This window comes from Kogia breviceps, chromosome 12 (genome assembly GCF_026419965.1).
Source record: "Kogia breviceps isolate mKogBre1 chromosome 12, mKogBre1 haplotype 1, whole genome shotgun sequence".
NCBI classification, from domain to species: Eukaryota; Metazoa; Chordata; class Mammalia; order Artiodactyla; family Physeteridae; genus Kogia; species Kogia breviceps.
The window spans coordinates 66,132,883-66,159,534 of record NC_081321.1 but is presented as its reverse complement, the minus strand read 5'-3'; the positions used below and the strand labels follow the sequence as shown (position 1 = coordinate 66,159,534).

Genomic DNA, 26,652 nt, shown 5'->3' with positions numbered 1-26,652 from the left:
ATAAGTCATGGTATAGAAAGGAAGAAGTATATGCAAAAAGAAAGCTTTCAACAGTCAAGAACAAGAAAAAGTTTTGCTCCACTAAGAAAAGGTGAGAGAAAGAACACGACAAAGCCTTCAGACATGAGTGTCCTGGGATCTTAAGTGGAGGGTAGTGTGGTGAAAACAAATAGGTTTGTGAAGGAAATACCAGCATAGAGCTCCTTCTTCTCAGGATGGAAAGGAAAATGGCAAAACTCTTAGAAAATCTCTGTCTTCCATATGACATTACTTATGCCTAGTAAGTAATTATGTCCAGTAATTACTTATGTCCCTGTAAGATCTAAGGGCTCTTCTAGCAGACCATCCAGAGCTAGGGAACAGTGTGGAAATCACCATCCCAGTCCTGCAAACTACAGATTGGTTCAGAGAAAATGACCAAGAGCATCTAGCTATCTGAGGGTTGAGACAGACATGCTGAGGGAGCCAGCGCACTAGAATAAGCCTGAGGCTGGATCAAGGCTAAAACAGAAAATAACCTTGAAACTAGAAGCTATGATGGGAGATGGATCCCAGGATGATTCCCAAAAACCAGGTGAGAACAGCTACCATATCCCAGACTTGAGATCCCCTCATCCTACTTTCAGTGAGCTTCCCCTGTATCTATAATCCATCTTAGAAAGAGAGACAAAAAAGGTATATCAAAGGAGAGAAAAAGCACTACTGGGGAGATGAACTCACACAGCATGATCGCTGTGCGATAACGGCGTACAGAGTAATGACACTGTTTTCACGAGTGTAGGGCTGGAACCCCAGCCAGAAAAGTCTTGATTCTCATTTTCATTAATTTTTTTCACTTTCAATTTTAATTCTAACTTAGCAAAATGGTGTCAAAAACCTCAGTTATCACCCTTTGATTCAAAAATCTAGAAGTTGAGATTGGTTCAATATGGCAGAGTAGAAGGTCAGGCTCTCACTCCCTCTTTTGAGAACACCAGAATCACAACTGCTGAACAATCATCAACAGAAGACACTGGAACTCACCAAAAAAGATAACCCACATGCAAAGACAAAGGAGAAGCCATAATGAGACGGTAGGAGGGGCACTATCACAATAAAATCAAATCCCATAACTGCTGGATGGCTGACTCACAAACGGAAGAACACTTATACCACAGAAGTCCACCCTCTGGAGTGAAGGCTCTGAGCCGCACATCAGGATTCCCAACCTGGGGACCTGGCAACGGGAGGAGGAATTCCTAGAGAATCAGACTTTGAAGGCTAGCGGGATTTGATTTCAGGACTTTGGCAGGACTTGGGGAAACAGAGACTCCACTCTTGGAGGGCAAATACAAAGTAGTGTGCACATTGGGAGCCCATAGAAGACTGAAGCAGACCTACCTGCCAGTGTTGGAGGGTCTTCTGCAGAAGCAGGGGGTGGCTGTGGCTCACCTTGAGGGCAAGGACACTGGCAGCAGAAGTTCTGGGAAGTACTCCTTGGCGTAAGCCCTCCCAGAGTCCCCCATTAGCCCCACCAAAGAGCCCCGGTAGGCTCCAGTGTTGGCTTGCCTCAGGTCAAACAACCAACAGGGAGGGAACCCAGCCCCACCCATCAGCAGACAAGCGGATTAAAGTTTTACTGAGCTCCGCCCACCAGAGCAACAGTCAGCTCTACCCATCACCAGTCCTTCCCATCAGGAAACTTCCACAAACCTCTTAGATAGCTTCATTCACCAGAGGGCAGACAGCAGAAGCAAGAAGAACTACAATCCTACAGCTTGTGGAACAAAAACCACATTCACAGAAAGATAGACAAGATGAAAAGGCAGAGGGCTATGTACCAGATGAAGGAACAAGATAAAACCCCAGAAAAACAACTAAATGAAGTGGAGATAGGCAACCTTCCAGAAAAAGAATTCAGAATAAGGATAGTGAAGATTATCCAGGACCTCGGAAAAAGAATGGAGGCAAAGTTCGAGAAGATGCAAGAAATGTTTAACAAAGACCTAGAAGAATTAAAGAACAAACAAACAGAGATGAACAACACAATAACTGAAATGAAAAATACACTAGAAGGAATCAATAGCAGAATAACTGAGGCAGAAGAACGGATAAGTGACCTGGAAGACAGAATAGTGGAATTCACTGCTGCGGAACAGAATAAAGAAAAAAGAATGAAAAGAAATGAAGACAGCCTGAGAGACCTCTGGGACAACATTAAATGCAACAACATTCACATTATAGGGGTCCCAGAAGAAGAAGAGAGAGAAAGGACCAGAGAAAATATTTGAAGAGATTAGAGTCGAAAACTTCCCTGACATGGGAAAGGAAACAGCCACCCAAGTCCAAGAACTGCAAAGAGTCCCATACAGGATAAACTCAAGGAGAAACACGCCGAGACACATAGTAATCAAATTGGCAAAAATTAAAGACAAAGAAAAATTATTGAAAGCAGCAAGGGAAAAACAAGAAATAACATACAAGGCAACTCCCATAAGGTTAACAGATGATTTCTCAGCAGAAACTCTACAAGCCAGAAGGGAGTGGCATGATATACTTAAAGTGATGAAAGGGAAGAACCTACAACCAAGATTACTCTACCTGGCAAGGATCTCATTCAGATTCGATGGAGAAATCAAAAGCTTTACAGACAAACAAAAGCTAAGAGAATTCAGCACCACCAAACCAACTTTACAACAAATGCTAAAGGAACTTCTCTAAGTGGGAAACACAAGAGAAGAAAAGGATCTTCAAAAACAAACCCCCCCCAAAATTAAGAAAATGGTATTAGGAACATACATGTCGACAATTACCTTAAACGTGAATGAATTAAATGCTCCAACCAAAAGACACAGACTGGCTGAACGGATACAGAAATAAGACCCATATATATGCTGTCTACAAGAGACCCACTTCAGACCTAGGGACACATACAGACTGAAAGTGAGGGGATGGAAAGAGATATTCTGTACAAATGGAAATCAAAAGAAAGCTGGAGTAGCTATACTCATATCAGATAAAATAGACTTTAAAATAAAGAATGTTAAAAGAGACAAGGAAGGACACTACGTAATGATCAAGGGATCAATCCAAGAGGAAGATACAACAATTATAAATATATATGCACCCAACATAGGAGCACCTCAATACATAAGGCAACTGCTAACAACTATAAAAGAGGATATCAACAGTAACACAACAATAGTGGGGGACTTTAACACCTCACTTACACCAATGGACAGATCATCTAGACAGAAAATTAATAAGGAAACACAAGCTTTAAATGACACAATAGACCAGATAGATTTAATTTATATTTATTGGACATCCCATCTAAAAACAGCAGATTACACTTTCTTCTCCAGTGGCATGGAACACTCTCCAGGATAGATCACATCTTCAGTCACAAATCAAGCCTCAGTAAACTTAAGAAAATTGAAATCATATCAAGCATCTTTTCTGACCACAACGCTATGAGATTAGAAATGAATTACAGGGAAAAAAATGTAAAAAACACACACACATGGAGGCTAAACTAAATAACCAAGAGATCACTGAAGAAATCAAAGAGGAAATCAAAAAATACCTAGGGACAAATGACAATGAAAACACGACGGTCCAAAACCTATGGGATGCAGCAAAAGCAGTTCTAAGAGGGAAGTTTATAGCTATACAATCCTATCTCAAGAAACAAGAAAAATCTCAAATTAACAATCTAACATTACACCTAAAGGACTAGAGAAAGAAGAACAAACAAAATGCAAAGTTAGCAGAATGAAAAAAATCATAAAGATCAGAGCAGAAATAAATGAAATAGAAACAAAGAAAACAATAGCAAAGATCAATAAAACTAAAAGCTGGTTCTTTGAGAAGATAAACAAAATTGATAAACCATTAGCCAGACTCACCAAGAAAAAGAGGGAGAGGACTCAAGTCAATAAAATTAGAAATGAAAAAGGAGAAGTTACAACAGACATCGCAGAAATACAAAGCATCCTAAGAGACTACTACAAGCAACTGTATGCCAATAAAATGGACAACCTGGAAGAAATGGAAAAATTCTTAGAAAGGTATAACCTTCCAAGACTGAACCAGGAAGGAACAGAAAATATGAACAGACCAATCACAAGTAATGAAATTGAAACTGTGATTAAAAATATTCCAACAAACAAAAGCTCAGGACCAGACGGCTTCACAGCTGAATTCTATCTAACATTTAGAGAAGAGCTAACACCCATCCTTCTCAAACTCTTCCAAAAAATTGCAGAGGAAGGAACACTCTCAAACTCATTCTATGAGGCCACCATCACCCTGATACCAAAACCAGACAAAGACACTACAAAACAAGAAAATTACAGACCATTATTACTGATGAATATAGATGCAAAAATCCTCAACAGAATACTAGCAAACAGAATCCAACAGCACACTAAAAGGATCATACACCATGATCAAGTGGGATTTATCCCAGAGATGCAAGGATTCTTCAAAATATGCAAATCAATCAATGTGATACACCATATTAACAAATTGAAGAATAAAAACCATATGATCATCTCAATAGATGCAGAAAAAGCTTTTGACAAAATTCAACACCGATTGATGATAAAAACTCTCCAAAAAGTGGGCATAGAGGGAACCTACTTCAACATAATAAAGGCCATATATGACAAACCCACAGCAAACATCATTCTCAATGGTGAAAAACTAAAAGCATTTCCTCTAAGATCAAGAACAAGACAATGATGTCCACTCTCACCACTATTATTCAACAGTTTTGGAAGTCCTAGCCACAGCAATCAGAAAAGAAAAAGAAATAAAAGGAATACAAATTGGAGAAATAGAAGTAAAACTGTCACTGTTTGCAGATGACATGATACTATACAAACAGAATCCTAAAGATGCCAGCAGAAAACTACTAGAGCTAATCAATGAATTTGGTAAAGCTGCAGGATACAAAATTAATGCACAGAAATCTCTTGCATTCCTATACACTAATGATGAAAAATCTGAAAGAGAAATTAAGGAAACACTCCCATTTACCACTGCAACAAAAAGAATAAAATACCTATGAATAAAATAAAACACCTATGAGTAAAATACCTATGAATAAAATACCTATGAATAAAATACCTATGAATAATCCTACAGGAGACAAAAGACCTGTATGCAGAAAACTATAAGACACTGATGAAAGAAATTAAAGATGATGCCAACAGATGGAGAGATATACCAGGTTCTTAGATTGGAAGAACCAATATTGTAAAAATGACTACACAACCCAAAGCAATCTATAGATTTAATGCAATCCCTATTAAGTTACCAATGGCATTTTTTACAGAACTAGAACAAAAAATCTTAAAATTTGTATGGAGACACAAAAGATCCCAAATAGCCAAAGAAGTCTTGAGGGGAAAAAAAAGGAGCTGGAGGAATCAGACTCCCTGACTTCAGACTATACCACAAAGCTACAGTAATCAAGACAAGATGGTACTGGCACAAACAGAAATATAGATCAATGGAACAGAATAGAAAGCCCAGAGATAAACTCACGACCTATGGTCAACTAACCTATGACAAAGGAGGCAAGGATATACAATGGAGAAAAGACAGTCTCTTCAATAAGTGGTGCTGGGAAAACTGGACAGCTACATGTAAAAGAATGAAATTAGAACACTCCCTAACACCATAAACAAAAATAAACTCAAAATGGATTAGAGACCTAAAAGTAAGACCAGGCACTATAAAACTCTTAGAGAAAAACATAGGAAGAACTCTTTGACATAAATCACAGCAAGATATTTTTTGATCCACCTCCTAGAGAAATGGAAATAAAACCAAAAATAAACAAATGGGACCTAATGAAACTTAAAAACTTTTGCACAGCAAAGGAAACCATAAACAAGACAAAAAGACAACCCTCAGAATGGGAGAATATATTTGCAAATGAATCATCGGACAAAGGATTAATCTCCAAAATATATAAACAGCTCATGCAGCTCAATATTAAAAAAACAAACAACCCAATCCAAAAAAGGGCAGAAGACCTAAATAGACATCTCTCCAAAGAAGACATACAGATGGTCAAGAAGCACATGAAAAGCTGCTCAACATCACCAATTATTAGAGAAATGCAAACCAAAACTACAATGAGGTATCACCTCACACTGGTTAGAATGGGCATCATCAGAAAAGCTACAAACAACAAATGCTGGAGAGGGTGTGGAGAAAAGGGAACCCTCTTACACTGTTTGTTGGTGGGAATGTAAATTGATGCAGCCACTATGGAGAAAAGTATGGAGGTTCCTTAAAAAACTAAAATTAGAATTACCATATGACCTAGCAATCCCACTACACAGCATATACCTTGAGAAAACCATAATTCAAAAAGAGTTGTGTACCACGATGTTCATTGCAGCACTATTTACAATAGCCAGGTCATGGAAGCAACCTAAATGCCCATCAACAGACGAATGGATAAAGAAGGTGTGATACATATATACAATGGAATATTACTCAGCCATAAAAAGGAACAAAATTGGGTCATTTGTAGGGACAGGAATGCATCTAGAGACTGTCATACAGAGTGAAGTAAGTCAGAAAGAGAAAAACAAATATCGTATATTAATGCATATATGTGGAACCTAGAAAATGATACAGATGATCCGGTTTGCAGAGTGGAAATTGAGACACAGATGTATAGAACAAACGTATGGACACCAAGGGGGAAAGCGGTAGACGGGTGGGGGTGGGGGTGTGATGAATTGGGAGATTGGGATTTTTTTTTTTTTTTTTTTTGCAGTGCGCAGGCCTCTCACTGTTGTGGCCTCTCCCGTTGCAGAGCACAGGCTCCAGATGCGCAGGCTCAGCAGCCATGGCTCACAGACCCAGCTGCTCCACAGCATGTGTGATCTTCCCGGACCGGGGCACGAACCCGTGTCCCCTGCATCGGCAGGTGGACTCTCAACCACTGCACCACCAGGGAAGCCCTGGGAGATTGGGATTGATGTGTATACGCTCATGTGTATAAAATGGATGACTAATAAGAAAATAAATAAACATTTTTAAAAAAAAGAAAGACAAAGAAAAATCTAGAAGTCATCATTGATTCCATTGATTTGTTTCTCTTGTTTTTCATTCTCACAGCCAATCCATTCATCAAATCCTATCAACTCTTCTTCCTAAATGTTATAAAAAGTTGCCCACTTCTTTCCTTCATCCCAGCATCATCCATGGCCCAGACTCCTAAAGTAATCTCCTACCTAGTAACCCTGTTAACACTTTTGCCTCCTGCAATTCATTCTCCATAAAGTATCCAAGATGCTTGAAATTCTCTAGTAAGTCCCATTACAACTAAAATGAAAACGAAATCCTTACTGTGGCTTAGCTCCTGACCTTTGTTGGCCCCCTCTTCTCCAGGATAACTCTCCTCTGTCTCTCTCTCCGGCAACACTGACCTCCTCTATGGTCTTCAAAACGACAAGTGTGTCCCCCACAGAGCCTATGCGGTTGATGTTCCCTCCTCCTGCAGATCTTCTCTTGACAAGAAGCTCCTTCTTGGCATTCAGACCACAACTCAATGCCACTTCTTCAAAGAGGACTTCCAAAGCATTCTATGAAAAGTAGCCCTCTTTCCCCCTATTTCCCCTCATTTTTAAATTTCTGGGTATATAATCCACTTAGCTCTTTAGAATATGAGCTCCTTGAGGGCAGGGGCCTTGTTCACAGGTACAGAGATACTCTACGAATATTACTGAATGAAGGAATGAGAAACTGAATCGATAAATGAATGAGTAGGGTAATAGAGGGGAATGGTTACCTTCTTTTCACTGCTTCTCTTCCCACTAACATCCCTCATGTCACTTCCAATTTTGCCAAAGAGTAAGCAAAATAACTACTAATCAGGCAATGAAGAATACAGGACATGTCCTAAGGAGCAGTATGCAAAGGGTATAAACAGGCATTGTGGTGGGGGGGAAATCTTAATTTAGGAAAGCGAGGAATAGACTTTTTAAAAACACCATAGCCTCTTAATGATGGACCTTCCAAGTGAGGAATACAAAAGTAAGAAATGCCTATGTTCTATAAAGCATTATGTAAATTGTATTTTCTGAGTTGAAATATTTAAAATACACTAGGAAATATGTTATTGAGTGGTGAATCCTTCTATGAGGATTTATATCAGATCAAAGTGAGCATTTTTATCTATTGAGTTTTCATGAAGCAATATAGCCATGTTGTTAAATGATGAGAAGCACTATAGGATTACATCTTTTTCATGATTGACTCATAAATCAGCAATTAGGGTAAAGGTGATCAGTAAAAAATAAATATACTGCTTACATTTCAATGGAAAATTGACCTTAAATAATAGATATCTGGAGAATTATCTTTTAGTTAAATTTTAGTTTAATTATTCTGCTCAAGGAAACTTAAAGAGACAGTGGCATAGAGAATATTGGAGTAAAACTGAAAGCCTCTGTATTCACTCGTATTCACATAAGCTGACCAGTCCATGACTCTGAATAGCAGAATTTTAGTGTAATTGCACATAATACACATTTTTTTGCTTCAGTTACAAAAATCATTATCTGACTATGCTTGGACCTCTATGTAATATACGAAAAAGTTGTTTCTTCATAAAGGCATATTAACTAGCCTATTAATAATCAGATTTCTAATGTACCTTCATAATCTGAAATTTAAAAACTGCATTCCTATTATGTTACAGATTAATACTTGTTCTCAGAACTATTTCCAAAAAAGAAAAAAATTCTTACCAGACATAAACTGTGTAATAGAGGATAATTCCATTTGGCTCCAGGGGTGGTTGCCATGACAACTTTACCGTGACACCAGACAACTGTTTTACAGAGAAGTCTTGTGGGGGAGAATCAGGAGCTGAAAAGTTAGAATATATGATAATGCATTTTATTAAATATATATAAGAAAAAGTTAAAATAGAAATGCACAAAATTTTTATTATGAACTTTCTGGTAAATGAATCAGGTACAGTGCCTTTCTCCATGGGCTTGAGAGACTGTTTACTTTCAAAATGAGATGATAAAAGAAGATTTTGCATGGTGGTGTTAGAACATCTGTTTCTGTGATTCAATGGAAAAAAATATTTCATGAGAAAAAAAGAACAAGGGCTATGTCATTGTGATTTACCTACTGTTCAAGTACATCTTGGTAAATTATCATCCTCTAATAAAAATAAAACTATTGGTTGGGGTGAATAAATATACAATAAAAGAGCTCCACAAACAATAAAAAGAGATGGGAAAAAAACACGCATCCAAGAAGTGGGAAAGTGATAAGTATAACATTGTGAGAGCAATTAAAATGACAGACCTCACAAATGAAAACTACATTCCTCAATTTCAGTAGTGTCATTAAACTGCAAAATAATATCAAAATCTGTTCATTGAGCCTTCAAAGTTGAATGGGTTACAAAGGAAATGCCAATGTAGCATATAAACAAGAATATAGACATTTTAGGGTCTACTTCTAATTGTGTTATAATAGTGTAAGGATTTAAATATTTTAGCCATTCTGAATTGAATAAACACTAAAAAAATTACTGTAAACTAATTAGCAAGTTTATATTTCCACTTAGATAAAACATTTAGAATGGCACTTCTCAGCTCCTGTATAACAGCATAGTAATGTCTTAGAATATTAACACATTTTTTTTCCATGTAAAGGGGTATAATTTACTACAATTTTGATCACTGATCACTGTTTCAGTTATGCATGGAAAGTGAATTCATAGCTAATAGAAATTCTGAGAATTTATTCAGATCTTTGAACAATGCTATAGATTAGTATTTGTGAAAATCACTTTTTCCAATAACTTGGAGAAAATGCTGCCTGAATTATTATATTTTCTTTCTGATTTTCTGAGTAATCTCCACTATAGTGTACACATACGTGTGTGTGTTTTCATTATTTTGGTAACAACAGGTTTTTTGTTGTTTTTTTTGTTTGTTTGTTTTTTGCGGTACGCGGGCCTCTCACTGTTGTGGCCTCTCCCGTTATGGAGCACAGGCTCCGGACACGCAGGCTCAGCGGCCATGACTCATGGGCCCAGCCACTCCACGGCATGTGGGTTCTTCACCGACCGGGGCACGAACCCATGTCCCCTGCATTGGCAGGCGGACTCTCAACGCCTGCGCCACCAGGGAAGCCCACAACAGTCTTTTTTTTTTTTTTTTTTTTTTAATTTATTGAGCAGAGAAAAGTTTTATGAGTTCTATAGAGTAACAGTGACAGCTAATTTATATTTTCAGTTGGTATTCTCACTGGCACTATAATAAAAATGCTAACAAATATTATCGCAAGGATCCATATATCATTTGGAGATGTCTATTTCCCAAGATATGAATTACCTCTAACCAAGAACTCTCTTTTATCTGTCAAAACAAAAACCTAGAATATTTTTTTTCTGAATATCATTGCAAAACTTAACTTTTGTTTATTATTGGAAAAAAAGAATTTTAATCAAAACTAGTACTGATATAGAATATTATATGTTGTAACTAAGCATTTTTCTTCTATAATATGCTTTAAGATGTTTATGTGGAATATCAGTTCTTGGTGTTTTATATTTAATCTTCAATATATTCTTGGGGTTTTTTATGTAAAACATTTTATTGCTAAATAAATGTAATTAACATGCCTTTTTAAATAAAATACTGAATATCTACTATAGCAGACTAAGTTTCAATCATTTTAGCATTTGTTAAAATAACCTTTGTATTCAGAATTGCAGTTTTAAAAAATGAAATTGGAAAAATTAGATTAAATAAATGCAATATCTTTTGCAATCTATCCAAGTCATCAAGACAGAGCATATGAGGATAGATAAGGGTCTTCGTAAGGCTCTTACTCACTCTGCTTGGCATGATCTTTCCTATCCCTCACCCTCCCTCTACTTGTCTGTCTTCAGGTCACAGTTTAAACATAACTTAATCAGCTACATTTTCCTGGATGCTTCAGAGTAGCTAAAGTTCCTTGTTTTTGGTCCTGGTGAACACTTAAACCAGTAATTAGAATAATAAAAATTACTTGTCTACACATTTGTCAAATTTACATCTCTTCTGCTGAACTTCAAGCTCCATGAAGGCAAGGAGCTCCTACTACCCAATAAAGCAAAGCTTCTCAGACCTTTCTCCATTCTAGATTTGCTATAATTTTTCTAAAAGAGGTCTTGTTCTTCACCCTATTCCTTAGCAATTATATCAATAACTGGGCCAAGGACTTAAATGGAAGTTTACCATGACTCTGCATTTTTAACAGCCCAGGTAATTTGGATGCATAGTATAATTTGAAACTATTGACTTGAGTGGTAATAAACTCTGCCTGTTCAAAATATATGTTCACTACTGGTCTAGGGTCCTTCATATAAGACCTCAAATTCTTACTATAGGGACTATTTCATTAGATTGGAAATAAAGAGGGTACTATGTCTATTAGGGCATTGCTAAAATGATTTAATACATCTTTCTTAGACATCACCTAAGAGAGAAGGAGAGCTAACCTTCTTCCCCAGACTTTAGCCATGGTCTCTTTGGGAGAAATTTTTTATTTGGTTAATTTTCACTTTGAGAGCAAGAAGAATCCATGAAAAAAATGAAAATTTGGACAGGTGAGTTTTGCTGAAGAAACAAGCATGGAAAGTAGAGGCAATAACTAAGGAAGACTAACCCATGAGAAGACTTAGAAACTGGGGCGACCAGTTCTAAGTTTCTAGAACTGGGGGTAGAAACTAAGATCTACCAGTTTCTGACCCTGGTAGATCACCTTACCAGGATGCTTTGGTGAAGTATTTTGGTGGAGGGGAAAACACAGAGGGACCTGAAATGAGGGAAGGGGGCTTCTGAAGACTTCATTACTTGGAGCAAAGTAAGAAAAATGCAGAGAAAAGCCTTTCTTCTTCTAGAAGTAAGTAACATACATTTTGTCCTGGTGAATGACTAGAATCTGAACCACAGAGTGCAGCTTAGTGTGAAGTTGGGGAAACCAGAGAGGGTGAAAAAAGATATTCTACAAACACAAGTTACATCCAGACCTATCCCTCTTCGCAATGGGACTTTCTTTTACAGAAGAAAAATAACATTCTCAAAAATATCCAATGTAAAAAACATAAAATGTAAATCCAAATCCCAAATATATCTTTCAAAAGTAATTTTCTTAGCATGATATATGCCTATAACTTGGTGAAGTAGTATTGTAAAGTGGTCTCAGTAGTAAAGTTGATTTTATTCAGGTTAGGAAAATGTATGCTTAAATATTCAATATGAAGGCTATTAACATTCAGGAATAGCATCTTGGCAAATTATGTAGAGAAATCTGGAAAATAGCCTGAAGTCATTAGCAAGCTAATCCTAATAACAATAAAAAAATGTTGCAGGTTGACATAACAGAATCTACTACAAAACTTATGTAAATGTCTATTCTTATGAATGTTAAAGTTGAAAAACACAGTCATAACATATACTGATTGACATTCAAACTATTCGCACCAAGATTTTAGCCTTAAAAATTCCTATGGAAAAAAATATTACTGAGGTTTTTTTTTACAGAGCATGGATGACATCAGAATAAAAAAAAATGCATTTTATATCTGATTTTACTGAACACAAATCTGACTTTGCAAGCTTCTTTTAAACCATGACAATGAAATCTGTATAAAGCTGGTGCAGCACACAAGTGCTACCCAAGGCTTGAGAATTCTTATATCTTCATTCTGTATACATGTTTTTTGAAATGTGATGGATTCAAAATATATCACTATTCACTGCTATACTTACCATCTTCTTCAGTCAGCACACGTATGGGTGCACTCCGAACTCCTTCACCTTTGAGTGTACTAGCTGACACCTCAATTATATATTGCGTATACTTCTTCAGTCCTAAATAGAAATAAAATAGATAAGACTTACAAAATGTCCCTTAATTATATGCAAGAAGCAAACTATGAAATGTCTCTTAACACTCTTTCAAAAGTAAAAACTAAATGAAAATGTAGTTCTTGGAATAGTAACTCCTATTACGAAGACAAAATATTTAAAAATGTGGAAAAGAACTGACTTAGAGTAGTCTTTCATATGACCTGCCATAAACTTCTAGTATATTTACCAGAAGGCCAGAATTTAGCCCTTTATAAAGCTAATCACACTTACCATTTCTAATATAACAACAAACTAATATTTTGTGGCCACTCTGTCAAAATAAATGTAAATATCCAATATTATATATATTTTTACCTTTAATGTTCTGGGTCAAAGAGGTTGTATTTATAGTTCTTTCCTCATTTCCATTACTTTTCTTGAGATAAATTGTATATTTTTGTATAATTCCATTGGGACTATTTGGGGGAAGAAATGATAGCTCAATCTCTCCAGAGGAAATATTTTTGTAAGTAATATTTTCTGGTGCGCTATCAGGCACTGAAACAAACAAAAATATACATGCATAAAACAATCCCACCCTAATAGTGCATTCTGCTGAAGTTTTCGCTCCAATGGATAAGGATATGTATACATGAACATTCATTAGAGTGCGATTATAATAAACATCCTAAATGCAGTAAAATATGGGTAAATTATAGCACTTACAACTGTTTAAGACAAATTTCATTTCAAAGAAAATTCATACTACAACTCTACAGAATGTTTATAGGATGACATTTTTATTAAAATACCTGAGACTATATTAAACTGTCTTACATTGCAGTACATGCAGATAAAGTGGTCCCTTGGTATCTGCAGTGAATTAGACCCTCACCCCCAACCCCTTCACAGATACCAAAATTCAAGGATGCTCAAGTTTTATATAAAATGGCATAGTATTTGCATATAACCCATGGACATTCCCCTGCATACTTTAAATCATCTCTAGTTTACTTATAATACCTAATACAGTATAAATGCTATGTAAATAACTGTAAATACAATGGAAATGCTATATAAATAGTTGCCTGCCAGCATGCAGCAAATTCAAGTTTTGCTTTTTGGAACTCACTGCAATTTTTTTTCAAATATCTTCAATCCACAGTTGGTTGAATCTGTGGATACAAAGGGCTAACTATACAAGAAGGAGGACTGAAAAACACTTAAAAATTGATTCTGTCTTTCATTAATAATGATAATAATACATAAATGATTAATAGATTAGTTTTGATATACAACAAGATTTATGACAAGACAAGGATCCTCTCCTAGATATAAGGCTGCATATAATAACCTGGTAACAAAACAGTCTACTAAGGATACAGGATATCAATAAATAAAACACTAGTTTTCTGTATCTACTAATGTTCTCATTATATTGAATGTAACGGTCACAAAATGGTTTTCTACATATATTCAAATACTAATAGTACATATGGGATTCCAATTCTGCCAAAATACTGGAATAAACACTAAATTGAATGACTATTACAATTAAAAGAAGTAAAACTGCATAAAATTAACATTTTTCTTGTCATGTAAGGAATTGCAGAGCTGACAAGGGAGTTAGAAATTTCTGATGGTCCAAAAACAAATGCAGGGCTTCCCTGGTGGCGCAGTGGTTGAGAATCCGCCTGCCGATGCAGGAGACACGGGTTCGTGCCCTGGTCCGGGAAGATCCCACGTGCCGCGGAGCGGCTCGGCCCGTGAGCCATGGCCGCTGAGCCTGCGCGTCCGCAGCCTGTGCTCCGCAATGGGAGAGGCCACAACAGTGAGAGGCCCGCATAGCACAAAAAAAAAAAAAAAAAAAAAAAAAAGCAAAAAACCAAACAAAATAAAATCAAACAAACAAACAAAAAAACAAAGTAAAAACAAGAATCCTGAGATGGAAGCTGGTACTAAAGCCTGCTCTGCCTTGGAGCGTACTGGTCAATCCTGGTGACTTTGAGTTTCTGTATTAACAGCAGTGTAGAGTGCCAGAAAAAGAATATAAAACCTTGGGCTAGAAGAAGGATAAAGGATACCCCTACATCAAGAATTGGAACCCCAAAAGAATGCAATTTCAACTAGGGCCATGATATTGGCCAACTCTAGGGGCACCTTGAATGCTTCTTCAGAGTACCACAGAACTCAATGTAAGTGGTAATTCCTAGGCTTGTGCAATGTGATGTATTCACTCTTAAGGACTAGGGGGTGAGAAGTAAGCCCACCGTGCAAAAGAGGCCAGAAAAGTAACTTTTCTCCTCTTGCCACTCCTCTGGATGAAGAGGTGGAATAGAAAGAAAAATTAAACATTTTTGGAACTGTAAGCCTATCCCTATGAGCATGTGTGGCCTAAATCCATGCTACCCATATAGCCTGAAAAGACCTCTACTTCAGAATATAAATTAAAATGAATTTGAGTTGCCATTACTCAAAAGCAACTAGCAGAAGCAAACACACATTTTCTTGGAAGAAACTCAACTTCAACTCATTCTACATAAATTTCCCACAGATGAAGTTTCAAGGAACATGAACTCACTGATAAAAGTCACAAAACACAAGCAAATCAGGCACCAATACTTAAAGCCAGCAAAGAAAAAGGAAAACACACACACATACACACACACACACACACACACACACACACACACACACACACAGAGCAGTCAGACTTCAAAAGACTTTAGATATTGAAGTTATCAAAGAATAAAAATACAAATGTTTAATATATTTCAAGAAATCAAACATTTGAAACTATGAGCAAAGAATTCTTTAGATAATGATGTAAATAACCAAGCAGACTTGAAAGAGAACCAAATAGGACTTGTAGAATAGGAAAAAAATAACTAAAATTAAAATTCTCTTGATGCACAAAAAAGCAGATTGGATATAGTAAAAATTTTAGCAAAAAAATTTATAGTATTGAATAAATTATCAAAAAGTAACTCAGAGAAAGAAAATGTAGAGAATATAAAAAGGCAGTTAAGACATATAAAAGATATACTAAAGGGGACTAAGAAAGTAGAGAAAATGAAGAAGAAGAAATATTTGAAGGGATAATGGCTGGGACTGATCAAAATTGTTGAAAGATATCAAGCTTCAGAACAAGAAATCCCAATAAATCCCAAGCAAAATTTTCTTTAAAAAATCATATTTAGGGGCTTCCCTGTTGGAGCAGTGGTTAAGAATCCGCCTGCCAATGCAGGTGACACAGGTTCGAGTCCTGGTTCAGGAAGATCCCACATGCTGTGAAGCAACTAAGCCCATGCACCACAACTACTGAGCCTGCGCTCTAGAGCTCGTGAGCCACAACTCCTGGGCCTGCGTGCTACAACTACTGAAGCCCACGTGCCTAGAGCCCGTGCTCCACAGCAAGAGAAGCCACCACAATGAGAAGCCCATGCACCACAACGAAGAGTAGCCCCAGCTCCCCACAACTAGAGAAAGCCCGCACGCAGCAACAAAGACCCAATGCAACCAAAAATAAATAAATTAAATAAATTTTAAAAACTCATATTTAGACACATCATTGTGAAAATACAGAATACTAAAGAAGAGTAGATCTTAGTAGCACCAGGAAGAAAACAGATCATCTACACAGGAATGACAATTAAACAGAAAAGTGACCTCAGTTGAAAAACTAATGGAATTCTAAACCCAGAAAAATTAACAAGAGCAAAATAAAAGCATATTCAGACAATCAAAAACAGAGAGAAAGCCATCAATGCAACCTCAACAGATGAAAGTGTAAACAATGTACTTTAAGCAGAAAAATATTTGCTGGAGATGAAAGATTACAGTTGGAAAGATACTGGCTTAAAATTGCCTTCATAGAACAGTAACAATAATGACTAACTTGATGGTTAAACAACATAAACTAAATATGTGCATATTATTGCCATTATAGAGTCCTGATATAAGTCCTTTCCTTTCAAAAGAAAGAACAGAACCTTTTTTATTGGTAGTCTAGATACAATGGATATAAAAAATGCTACTGGGCTTCCCTGGTGGTGCAGTGGTTGAGAGTCTGCCTGCCGATGCAGGGGACATGGGTTCGCCACTGAGCCTGCGCATCCGGAGCCTGTGCTCCGCAACGGGAGAGGCCACAACAGTGAGAGGCCCATGTACCGCAGGAAAAAAAAAATGCTACTAATAAATTTAGTAGAGAAAATACAAAAGCCTTAAAAATGTAGAAACAGTACCCCCTCACCCCCACTGTTACCTGTTACGAAGTGCATTGCATCTAAAGCACACTTAAGAGGAAAAACTGAGATAAGAATGTTGATATTTCTAAAACTTTGGGAAGAACTGCAATTCAATACATAACTTGATATAGCAATATATAGCAATATAATCCTACTATCCCTTCCCAAAGACTCAAAATCTTCTCTACTATCTTTCCGAGCCAAACCATTAAATTGAGAAAAATCCTCCACAACTACTCTGAATGCTTTCTTAGCCTTTTGGCTCTAAGTGAAATCTTGGAACTGCTTGAGAACACTACAACTCAGCACTCTTGGGTAACAGATAGCTATTTGTTTTCTCTCATCATTCCTATAACCACAGGGCCTGGAAGTCAAGTATTTATGCTTTTCTTTGCCATATCCAGAGCTATTCTTCTTCTTCCTGAAAAACTCGAGGTGTTACCCCTCCTTTAAGACAATCACCTAGTGGTACTCTTCCACTTCTCCACACGTCTTAAAAAAGTTTATCACCTCTATGACTGACTTCCTCTCTACCACTCTCAGAGATGTCAACATTGATGGAAATGATTCTGTGCTATTCCGTGGACTCTGTATTCCTCGAGCTCCATAATTTCAATAATCTTTTCCTCCACCTCACTTTAACCACTAGCTTTCATGGCAACACTTGAGGGCTTGTCATTACCAGTAACTGTCAGTATTCCTCTCTTTGGCAACCACCTATCTTTCCAGCTGACTGGCCCTTGTATTGACAATCCAACAAGTCTTTGACCCTCATCAAATCTTCACTGCCCATCACCTCCCTTATGTCCTCATCTCCCTACTTACTCAGGTCAGAGTCCACACTCTATCACTAAAATCACTCCCTAGCAATCTCCAGAAACTCCTTTTTCTATCTTACTTTTCTTGCAAGATTCCAACTTAGGTTAAACTGAACTCAGGGCTAGTTCTACATCTGCAATATAACAGCTAAAAATGTCTGAATAAAATACCACTCCATGCTCACTAGCCTTACTTTAATTTATAACCTCAAATCTCAAATCAATCTTTTTTCACTGCTTGGCAGCCTATCTATTTTTTAGCTAATTCAGTCTCCTCTGTTATGTATGTTTTCACCATATTCTCTCTCCACAAACATCCAATATCTCCTCTCCTTCCTTATTCGAAGCTGATAAACTTGCTTCTAATTTCACTGAGAAAATAACCTTCAGAAGAGGACTACATACGTTCCTACCACCTCTCTTCCTTTAACTGCCTTCTCTCCTTACTCCTTTCTAAAACCTAGTCCACTTCAGCACTAGATTCCACTCCATCTACCTAGTCAGACTTTAGACTTGACATTCTTTCCTCTCTGTTGTATTTTTAGTTTTTCTCTCTTCACTGAATTATTTCTATCATTGTATACATACATCAGCTATTGCTCCATTCTATCCTCCACTTTATATCAACATTCCTCAAAATGTGCCTTTCCTCACTTTCTCCACTTTCTTGTCTATCATGCTCTCTTAAGTCCCACTTCAATTAGGCATTTCCCCCCATTTTTAACCATGAAACCTACTGTCATGGAGTCATCAGTGAACTCCATCTTGCCAAACCACGAATCAACCGCATGCCCTCATCTTACTTCACTATCAGCACCATTTGACATAGGAAATAAATTGCTTCTCCTTTAAAATATCTATTCATTTGACTTCTAAGACATGACCTTCTCCTGATTTTCCTCCTACCTTACTGGCTCCTCCCTGACATCCCAAAGTCTCCATGTCCTATTGCTCGAGGACATAGTTGTATGCTTCTTTTCTTCTCTCTCTACACTCACCCTGATGTAGTGTACCTCATCCCTTGACCTTGAATACCAGAGATGTGATGATGCCTCTAAATTGTATATTCAACCCTGGATCCTTTCCCTGAGTTTTCAACTTATACAGCCAATTGCTTTCACGATAGGCACTTGACTATTTCAAACATGTTCAAAACACGGACTTCTGAATTTTTCAGCCTGATCTCTTCCCCAGACGTCCTCATCTCAGTAAATGGCACCTCATTCACCAAGATACTCAGACCAAAAGCCTAATAATAAATCTTGAGTTTCCTCTTTATTCCCACATCCAGTATATTCAGCAGCAATCTTCTAAAACTGCAAATCATATCATGTTCTTGTCTCGTAATTCTCCAATAGCTTCACATGAAAATTAAACACTAAATGTCTTGGTATGGCACCTAAGAATTGGCATTGTCCACCTCTGCCTGCCTCTCTCCCTCCTCATCTGCTAATCCTATCCCCATAGCTCACACTGCTCAAATGACAGAAATGTTCTGCTTCTCCTCAAACACATGAAGTGCCTTCCCACTTCAGGGAACTTGGTAATGGCTATTCCTCTTTCTGGCACACTTTTCTTCCTTATCCTCATCTAATTAAATCTCATACATTATTAATATCTCTAGGTAAATATAACCTCAGAGAGGCCTTTTCTCAGTCTTCTATCTCAAACAGCCTGCTCACTATTCTATAACTCTCTCTTTTCTTTCCCTGATATTTTTTCTTCAAGGAATTTGCCAGTACCAAAAATCATAAATATTATCTGTCTCCTGGTTTATTTTCTGTGACCCTTCTAGAATGTTAAGTTCCAGGAAGATAGAAATTTTGCCTTATAAACTGCTGTAACTATAGCGCCTAGTTCAGTGGTAGCACGTGATATGGAATCCATAAAAATCTGTTCAGTGAGTGAATAAATATGCTCAAAATGATACAGAAAATATTTTAAAACAAGAAAGAAATTTACAGCTAAGGAAAATAAGTAAGACTGAATTGAAGAGCTCTTTAATTGCAAGAAAAAAAGAATTAGTGATGCTTGCTTGAATTTTATAACTCAGTATAACTTCCGATTTTGAAAAATTCTCATTGGAATTTGCTAAATTGTCCCTCTGGAGTTAACTGCCTTCCACCAGTAGTCAGGATACAAATATGCATCCCTGACCCAAGGCTGATATCCTTTGCATTTTTATTCTTTTATCCTTAGGGGATAACCAATGCTGGATCTTCAGGGAAAATAAAGCAAGACAGACTTAATAACAAGTGATTTTGGAGAGTAATGATGCACTTAAAGTTTTCAGAAATAGCATGGTGTTTCCAACTGTAGAAGTATCACGTAAAATAGACAACTCATGAATAAAAATTATTATAACAGTTGGAATAAGCTGGATCTTTTAAAAAATTTAAAAAAAAATAATTTAGGTCATGAAGATCCTAAAATAGAAAGTGGGAAGTTACCCTGAGTATGCCAAAAGATTGTTGTTTGGCATACATAGTTTTAGTGTTATATAGAGAAAGTAATAAATGCCATTCATTAACATGAATAAATGTATACAGCCCTACACAGACCTTTGACCAACATCTAAGGTACTATCCATTAGTGGTTGTTGCCCCAAATCACTTATTCAAAGCATTGGGTTAAAGGCTTTACTGTAAAGAAAGTTATGTCTTAGAAAAGGAAAGAAAATATACATATATAGATCATCAAAGGGTAATTTGTATGGGAACTTAGTGTTTTTCATGTGGTTATTGTGCCCTAAGTATGAGAAAGTATAAGCTAATCTCAAGTTTATCAACTGCACATTCTATACTTAAAACTTACATAAACACACAGACACACATTCAATACACACACACACACACACACACACACACACACGAGAGCAACCTTACAATGATCTTTCCTGCTTGAACACGAGAGTATTTTACTTCCAAGCATTAGTAAAATAAGCAAGATAAAACATCTGAACAAATAATGTACTCTTATTTGTAATTAGCAGCATTAACACATTACTGAGTTAGCATAGCTCTCAATTTCTCATGAAACAATATTGAAAAGTGGCATCTTGTTTTTTATAGTAAGAGTAGGGGGTGTATTTATTGTATTTAATAAGAATATTGAGCCCTGGGAACAAACAGATAGTTGCTCCTGAGCACATCCTGCTTCAAATGACACCTTGAGACTGCTTAAAATTATAGCTTCCTCTTTTGCAAAAAGAACTCAACTCGGTGGTCCAACTGTAGCAAACATGATCTAGGAAAAGTCATTAATGTAGATTCCATTGCCTATGAAACACCCAGTAATTTATATTAAATTTAGGAGGGTGGAAATCCATTTTCTTTTACAGTGCTAATATAGCCCAGTAAGGGTTGGTATACTGTAAATTATTGTTGAATATTTGTTGAAAGGATAAACTTCTGAGACCTCAGTTTTTCATTAGGAATGAAGATAATAATACCTTATTGTTTTATTCTGGAATTAAAAAGGCAATTTTGGTGAAAGCCAATAGAAGAGCCCACAATGGTATGTTGCAGGTACTTAAAATATGCTTCATTCCTTGACATGGTGTAAAATGAAACCAGGTAGAGTAGATATTTTTTCTCAAAAATACTTATTTTAAGTACAATATTTATAAAAGTAATGAAGTATGCTGATATATATAATATCAATTAAATTGCACTATAATGGATAACTTATAATAATAAAAAATGCTCTTTTCATTACACTCTTATTCCTGCCATTACAACTACTGTCATCCTCTATGGTCAATTTTATTAATTTCTGTGACCAGTCTCAAGAGGATACTTTTGCTCAAAGGTAAGCTACTTTACTAGATTCTTAGTTCCTCAAGGTCAGGGACAAGGCCTCACCTATGGCATCTGTCTGAATCATAAGAAATTGTTGATATTTGGCCAATTATGACATATAGGATGGCAACTCCATATGGTTCAGCCAGTATCTAGGCAATAAATATTTATTTTTTACAAAGCAGGGATAAAACAGTAACTTTACGGAGCTGGCCTAAAAGTGATGCTGCAATATATGACTATAAACATAATATAAACAGTGCACTAAGATCATCAGGCAAATGTCTTGCTTTGTGCTATTTGCTCTTGCATCACTGAAACACAATTACTTCTTTGCTTGCGTTATTTCCTTTATATGGGATACATCCCCTGGCCACCCAACAACCTCTATAATGTCCATTCCACCAACTCTTTAAGACTCAGGTCAAATGCTACCTCCTCTGTAAGGCTTCTCCAGGCATGTCCTTTCTGTGCTCAGACTCTGCACCTCTGTCCATACACATACCTCAAGAATGTATATAGACTATAACAGCTTCATCAAAGAATATATTCCCCAAATAATCAAATTATTTTTATTTAAAATATATTTAAAGAAACCTTATTTTCCTCTATTTTAAAAAAGAGTTTATGTTATCCAACTTTGAGATGGCTTATATACTGTGTTAACATAACTGATATTACAATTTCTAAATAAAAACAAGTTTAATTACCAAAAAAATGAATGTAGGGACTTCCCTCATGGGGCAGTAGTTAAGAGTCTGCTTGCCAATGCAGGGGACACGGGTTCGAGCCCTGGTCCGGGAAGATCCCACATGCCACGGAGCAACTAAGCCTGTGTGCCACAACTATTGAGCCTGCACTCTAGAGCCCATGAGCCACAACTACTGAGGCCATGCACAACTACTAAAGTCCGCGCGCCTAGAGCCTGTGCTCCACAACAAGGGAAGCCACTGCAATGAGAAGCCCACGCACCACAACAAAGAGTAGCCCCTGCTCGCCGCAACTAGAGAAAGCCCGCGCGCAGCAACAAAGACCCAACGCAGCCAAAAATTAAATAAATAAATTAATTAATTTTTTAAAAAAAGAATTATGTAGATATATGTATGTGTCTATACACACACATACATATGTATGTATAGAATTTATATATATAGTCTCTATACATCTATATACATCTACAGATATACACCTACATTCAGCTTTACATATATGTACATCTATACATATATATGTATAAATATAGATACATCTATATCTATAGATAGATGTATATGGATGTATAGAGAATGTATACAGATTATATATAGTATAGGAGTCTACTCTTATGAACGTGTCTCTGCTATTACCTAATTTGAAAGCAACCAAATTTATAGGTACACTGAAAAGACCTTTGATTTCTCAAGGTATTTCATTTGAAAAAAAAATCACTGATTTTTATTCTGGAGTTCCCTTATATGTAAATCAGACTTAAAAAATTTGCACAGCAAGCCTTTTCCCACACCTTACCAGAGCATATAAATTCCTGGATTATACAAAACAGAATGACAGACTTTAGGTTATGTAAAATATAAACAATATGGCAATTATCAGCCATGTTTATTTCCTTACTATGTATTAAACAAACAAAAACTTACCAGTCTCCAAAGTCCTTACAGAGAGTAAAGAAGATAACTGATTGCCATGACCAAATCTGGTATATGACCTTACAGAAATGTTATAGAGGGTGTAAGGTTTTAAGTCTCTTAAAATTATGTTTGTCGTTGAGGTGTTCTTCATGAATAAGGCATCTATATTTTGATAGAGCACTTCATAAGCAACAATTATCCCACTGGGTTTCTCAGGTGGTGACCACTTCAAACTTATTTCACTAGCAGTAACATCAATAACTTCAACATCTTGAGGTGATGATTCTGGTTCTGGGGGAAAAAAACCAAAACTTTAAATACATGTATTTTTTTCATGCTTATTACTTCAGACACTAAAGGCAGCATGAGGTAGATGGCAATAAGCATGCAACACCATTTGCTTCTTTTTATTAAAACTGCACCCGATACTCTTACCATCTTCTGGAGTCCTCACAAAGATGTCATTTGCTTCGGACAAAGAACTTTCTCCAACACTGGTTGAGGCAGCCACTCTCATTTTATATTTTGTATATTTCTTTAACCCTATAAGGACAACAGGCAATTTGTTTAAAGTCCTTAAAATAATAGTCTTGTATTAGTGCCATTTCACACAGGACTAGTGAAAATAACTTATTTGGGAGACTGGTTCTCTAAATCAGCCTCCTTATAATCCCAATCTCCCAAACTTCCTTGGGATGAGAGCCTTTCCATCTTGATGACGTTTTAGTTTTTTCCTAAAATATTAAGGCAATCATGTGAGGCTGAAGAAATCATTTTTGGCACACTGCAAGGAGTACAGTTGATTTGGCACAAACACCATGTCAGCTCAGTTGCTTCAGCTGATTGTCACATACAATCAATCAAGCCATCAATGCTGAGTTATTTTGATGTACCAGGCATAAAATCCCCTAGGTTAAGAGTATATCCTTAGGATACCTGTTATCTGATGACTTTATTTGCAGACAAATATAGTTAAAGAAAAACACATCTAATCAAGTAATTTCTGCAAGTATTTTTCAAGATATCCATGGGAGCATAGCACAACAAAATCTGGAACGATGCAAGACGTGCCCTGCTGTGTTTAACGGCATAGAGAGATGTGTATGTTCCATCAGAAAAAGAATGTTGAAACAAAACTTTGTTCTACCTGTTATGAGAAAGCTGTTATCTATAGCAGTCATCTGGAATGCTCTGTTTGTATCCACTTCCATTGCATAAATTGTATAATGAGTTATTTTTCCATTAGGATATTCTGGAGGATCCCAATATAACAAAATAGATGAAGAACTAATATTTTTATAGTTTATAACTTGAATGGAGCTTGGCACTTGAGAAGAAGAGTGAAAAGTTAATATGAATGAAAAGAAAAGTATTACAGTGTACAAGAGCAATATTTGCAGGTAATTATTTCAAAGGAAATACATTCTTACCTTGCTCACGTGTCCTAACATTGAGAACCGTTGGTGGTCCTTCTCCCATGATGGTGAAAGCAGATACACTAATCATGTGCTCAGTGAAAGGTACAAGTCTCCTGATAACGTAAGACAGCTGTTCAGCAGCAATGTCAGCGATATACTGATTCCTTGAAGTTCCTATTTGAAATCAGTTTTTTAAAAACGTTTGGCTTTGTGATCAAGATCATTCTTGCTCACACAGTGAAATTTTAAATCCCATTTCACATTATTCATTAATCTCTCCATGTAATCCTTTATATGAAAGGTAGATATATAATTAATAATACATATGCCAAATATACCCCAACAATGTACATAAATAGTTTGTGATCATAATATAGTTTTGCTAGTTGTTATACACTGTCCCGGAACAAGAGATTAGTGTTTTGAGAAAATATAACTTTCTAAAAATGACAGGCTAGGAGTTTTTTCTGAAAAGACCATTAGGCAATAATATCACATTGAAATATTATAAGTCAATGCTGCGTTATAATTTGAAAATCATAGAAATAAGGTTTTACTTGGACTCAAAATTTGCCACACATTTGCTAAATCCATTAGTGATTTAAAGCAAGCATGCTTATAAAACTGCCACATAAATATGTCTGGACAAGGATTTCAGAAAATGTTAGTTTTTTAGAACTTGCGCTTACAATGTTAATTAGCATTTAGGCCAAACAAAGTATTTAAGGAAACATCTACATCAGAAATCATGGGCCTCTTAATTTTTAGTGCCTTCTAAAAATTAAGTCTTCTTTGCTCAGGAAAAACAGATCAATGAATGAAATAAACATATATTAAATTCAATGTGATACTTCTGCCTAATTCCATCATCAATAAAATAACACTTTTAATTTGGAACGGAACAAATCAGAGAAAAAGCAGTAAGAAAATTTTTTTTCCTCACTTAGCATTTTAGAAAAACCAGAGAGATAATTTAGATTTGTGTCTTCTAACCAAGTATTTTTAATTCGCTATATATGACATTCTCTTTTTAGAGACAATAAGATCCATTGACCCTGAAGAGCAAGCGTATACACTAATGACATCACCACATCACTGGGGTCACCTACACCTGTTTATCACCCCATGCACTAGAGTTGTAACTTTCTGACCTATTTACCTTCAGTGACATTTGAAAACCTATTAGTCAAAAACTGCAGAGAGTGTGAGGCCTGTAAATGATTTGAAGATATGTTAATCCCTTCCCATCACACCTGCTTTGGCAACTGTAATAACTGATTGTCTATGCAGCTTGGCTAGAGACTCTAGGGTGCTACTTTCTCTCCGAGGAAGGTCAGATGGGTTAGGAGGGGCCAGCTCCTGCCTGTGTGGCATTTCCATTTGCTGTATGAGGTTCTCTGACAGTTAAAGAAGAAAAAATCTGACTCCAGCCCATGGACCATTAATAATTGGGTTGAACTCCCAGCAAAGGTTCATAGCTGTGCTAGCTAGTACTGGTGGTTTAAATACATTTCACTGAACAACAACAAAAATGTACCTACCAACTGTTGAAGGCTGGTCTTCAGCTCTGCTCCTCACAGGAAAGTTATGTGGATGACTGTTATACATAGCTGACGCAATCGAGTACAGGTCAGAAGACATCTCTGCTGAACCCTCAAATAATTCTGCCATTGACTCTACTACGTTCACAGTTTCTGGAGCCATGAGGCCTTTTATATACTGCAATTGAAAATAGGTATTTACAAAGACTGCTCACGACAGTTATGTTTAATAATGGCTTCACTCAAGGACTAGTTTCAAAAACTAGTAATTCTGGAATCATGGTTTTCTTTTTAAATAATATTATTTCCATGACTGCTGTCTCTTTCA

General features: G+C 36.5%; 1 protein-coding gene across 1 annotated transcript in view; it reads right to left on the bottom strand.

Annotated features, from left to right (window-relative positions):
• The window catches only part of PTPRQ (protein tyrosine phosphatase receptor type Q), a 206,486-nt gene that overhangs the window by 145,044 nt on the left and 34,790 nt on the right, over window positions 1–26,652 (bottom strand). The window contains exons 10-17 of the mRNA XM_059081625.2: window positions 26,325–26,502; window positions 24,796–24,957; window positions 24,513–24,692; window positions 23,801–23,908; window positions 23,375–23,656; window positions 13,251–13,433; window positions 12,795–12,896; window positions 8,760–8,880 (exon numbers count right to left, since the gene is read on the bottom strand). Of these exons, the coding sequence (XP_058937608.1) occupies window positions 8,760–8,880; window positions 12,795–12,896; window positions 13,251–13,433; window positions 23,375–23,656; window positions 23,801–23,908; window positions 24,513–24,692; window positions 24,796–24,957; window positions 26,325–26,502 (1,316 nt within the window). The remainder of the gene's footprint in view (window positions 1–8,759; window positions 8,881–12,794; window positions 12,897–13,250; window positions 13,434–23,374; window positions 23,657–23,800; window positions 23,909–24,512; window positions 24,693–24,795; window positions 24,958–26,324; window positions 26,503–26,652) is intronic.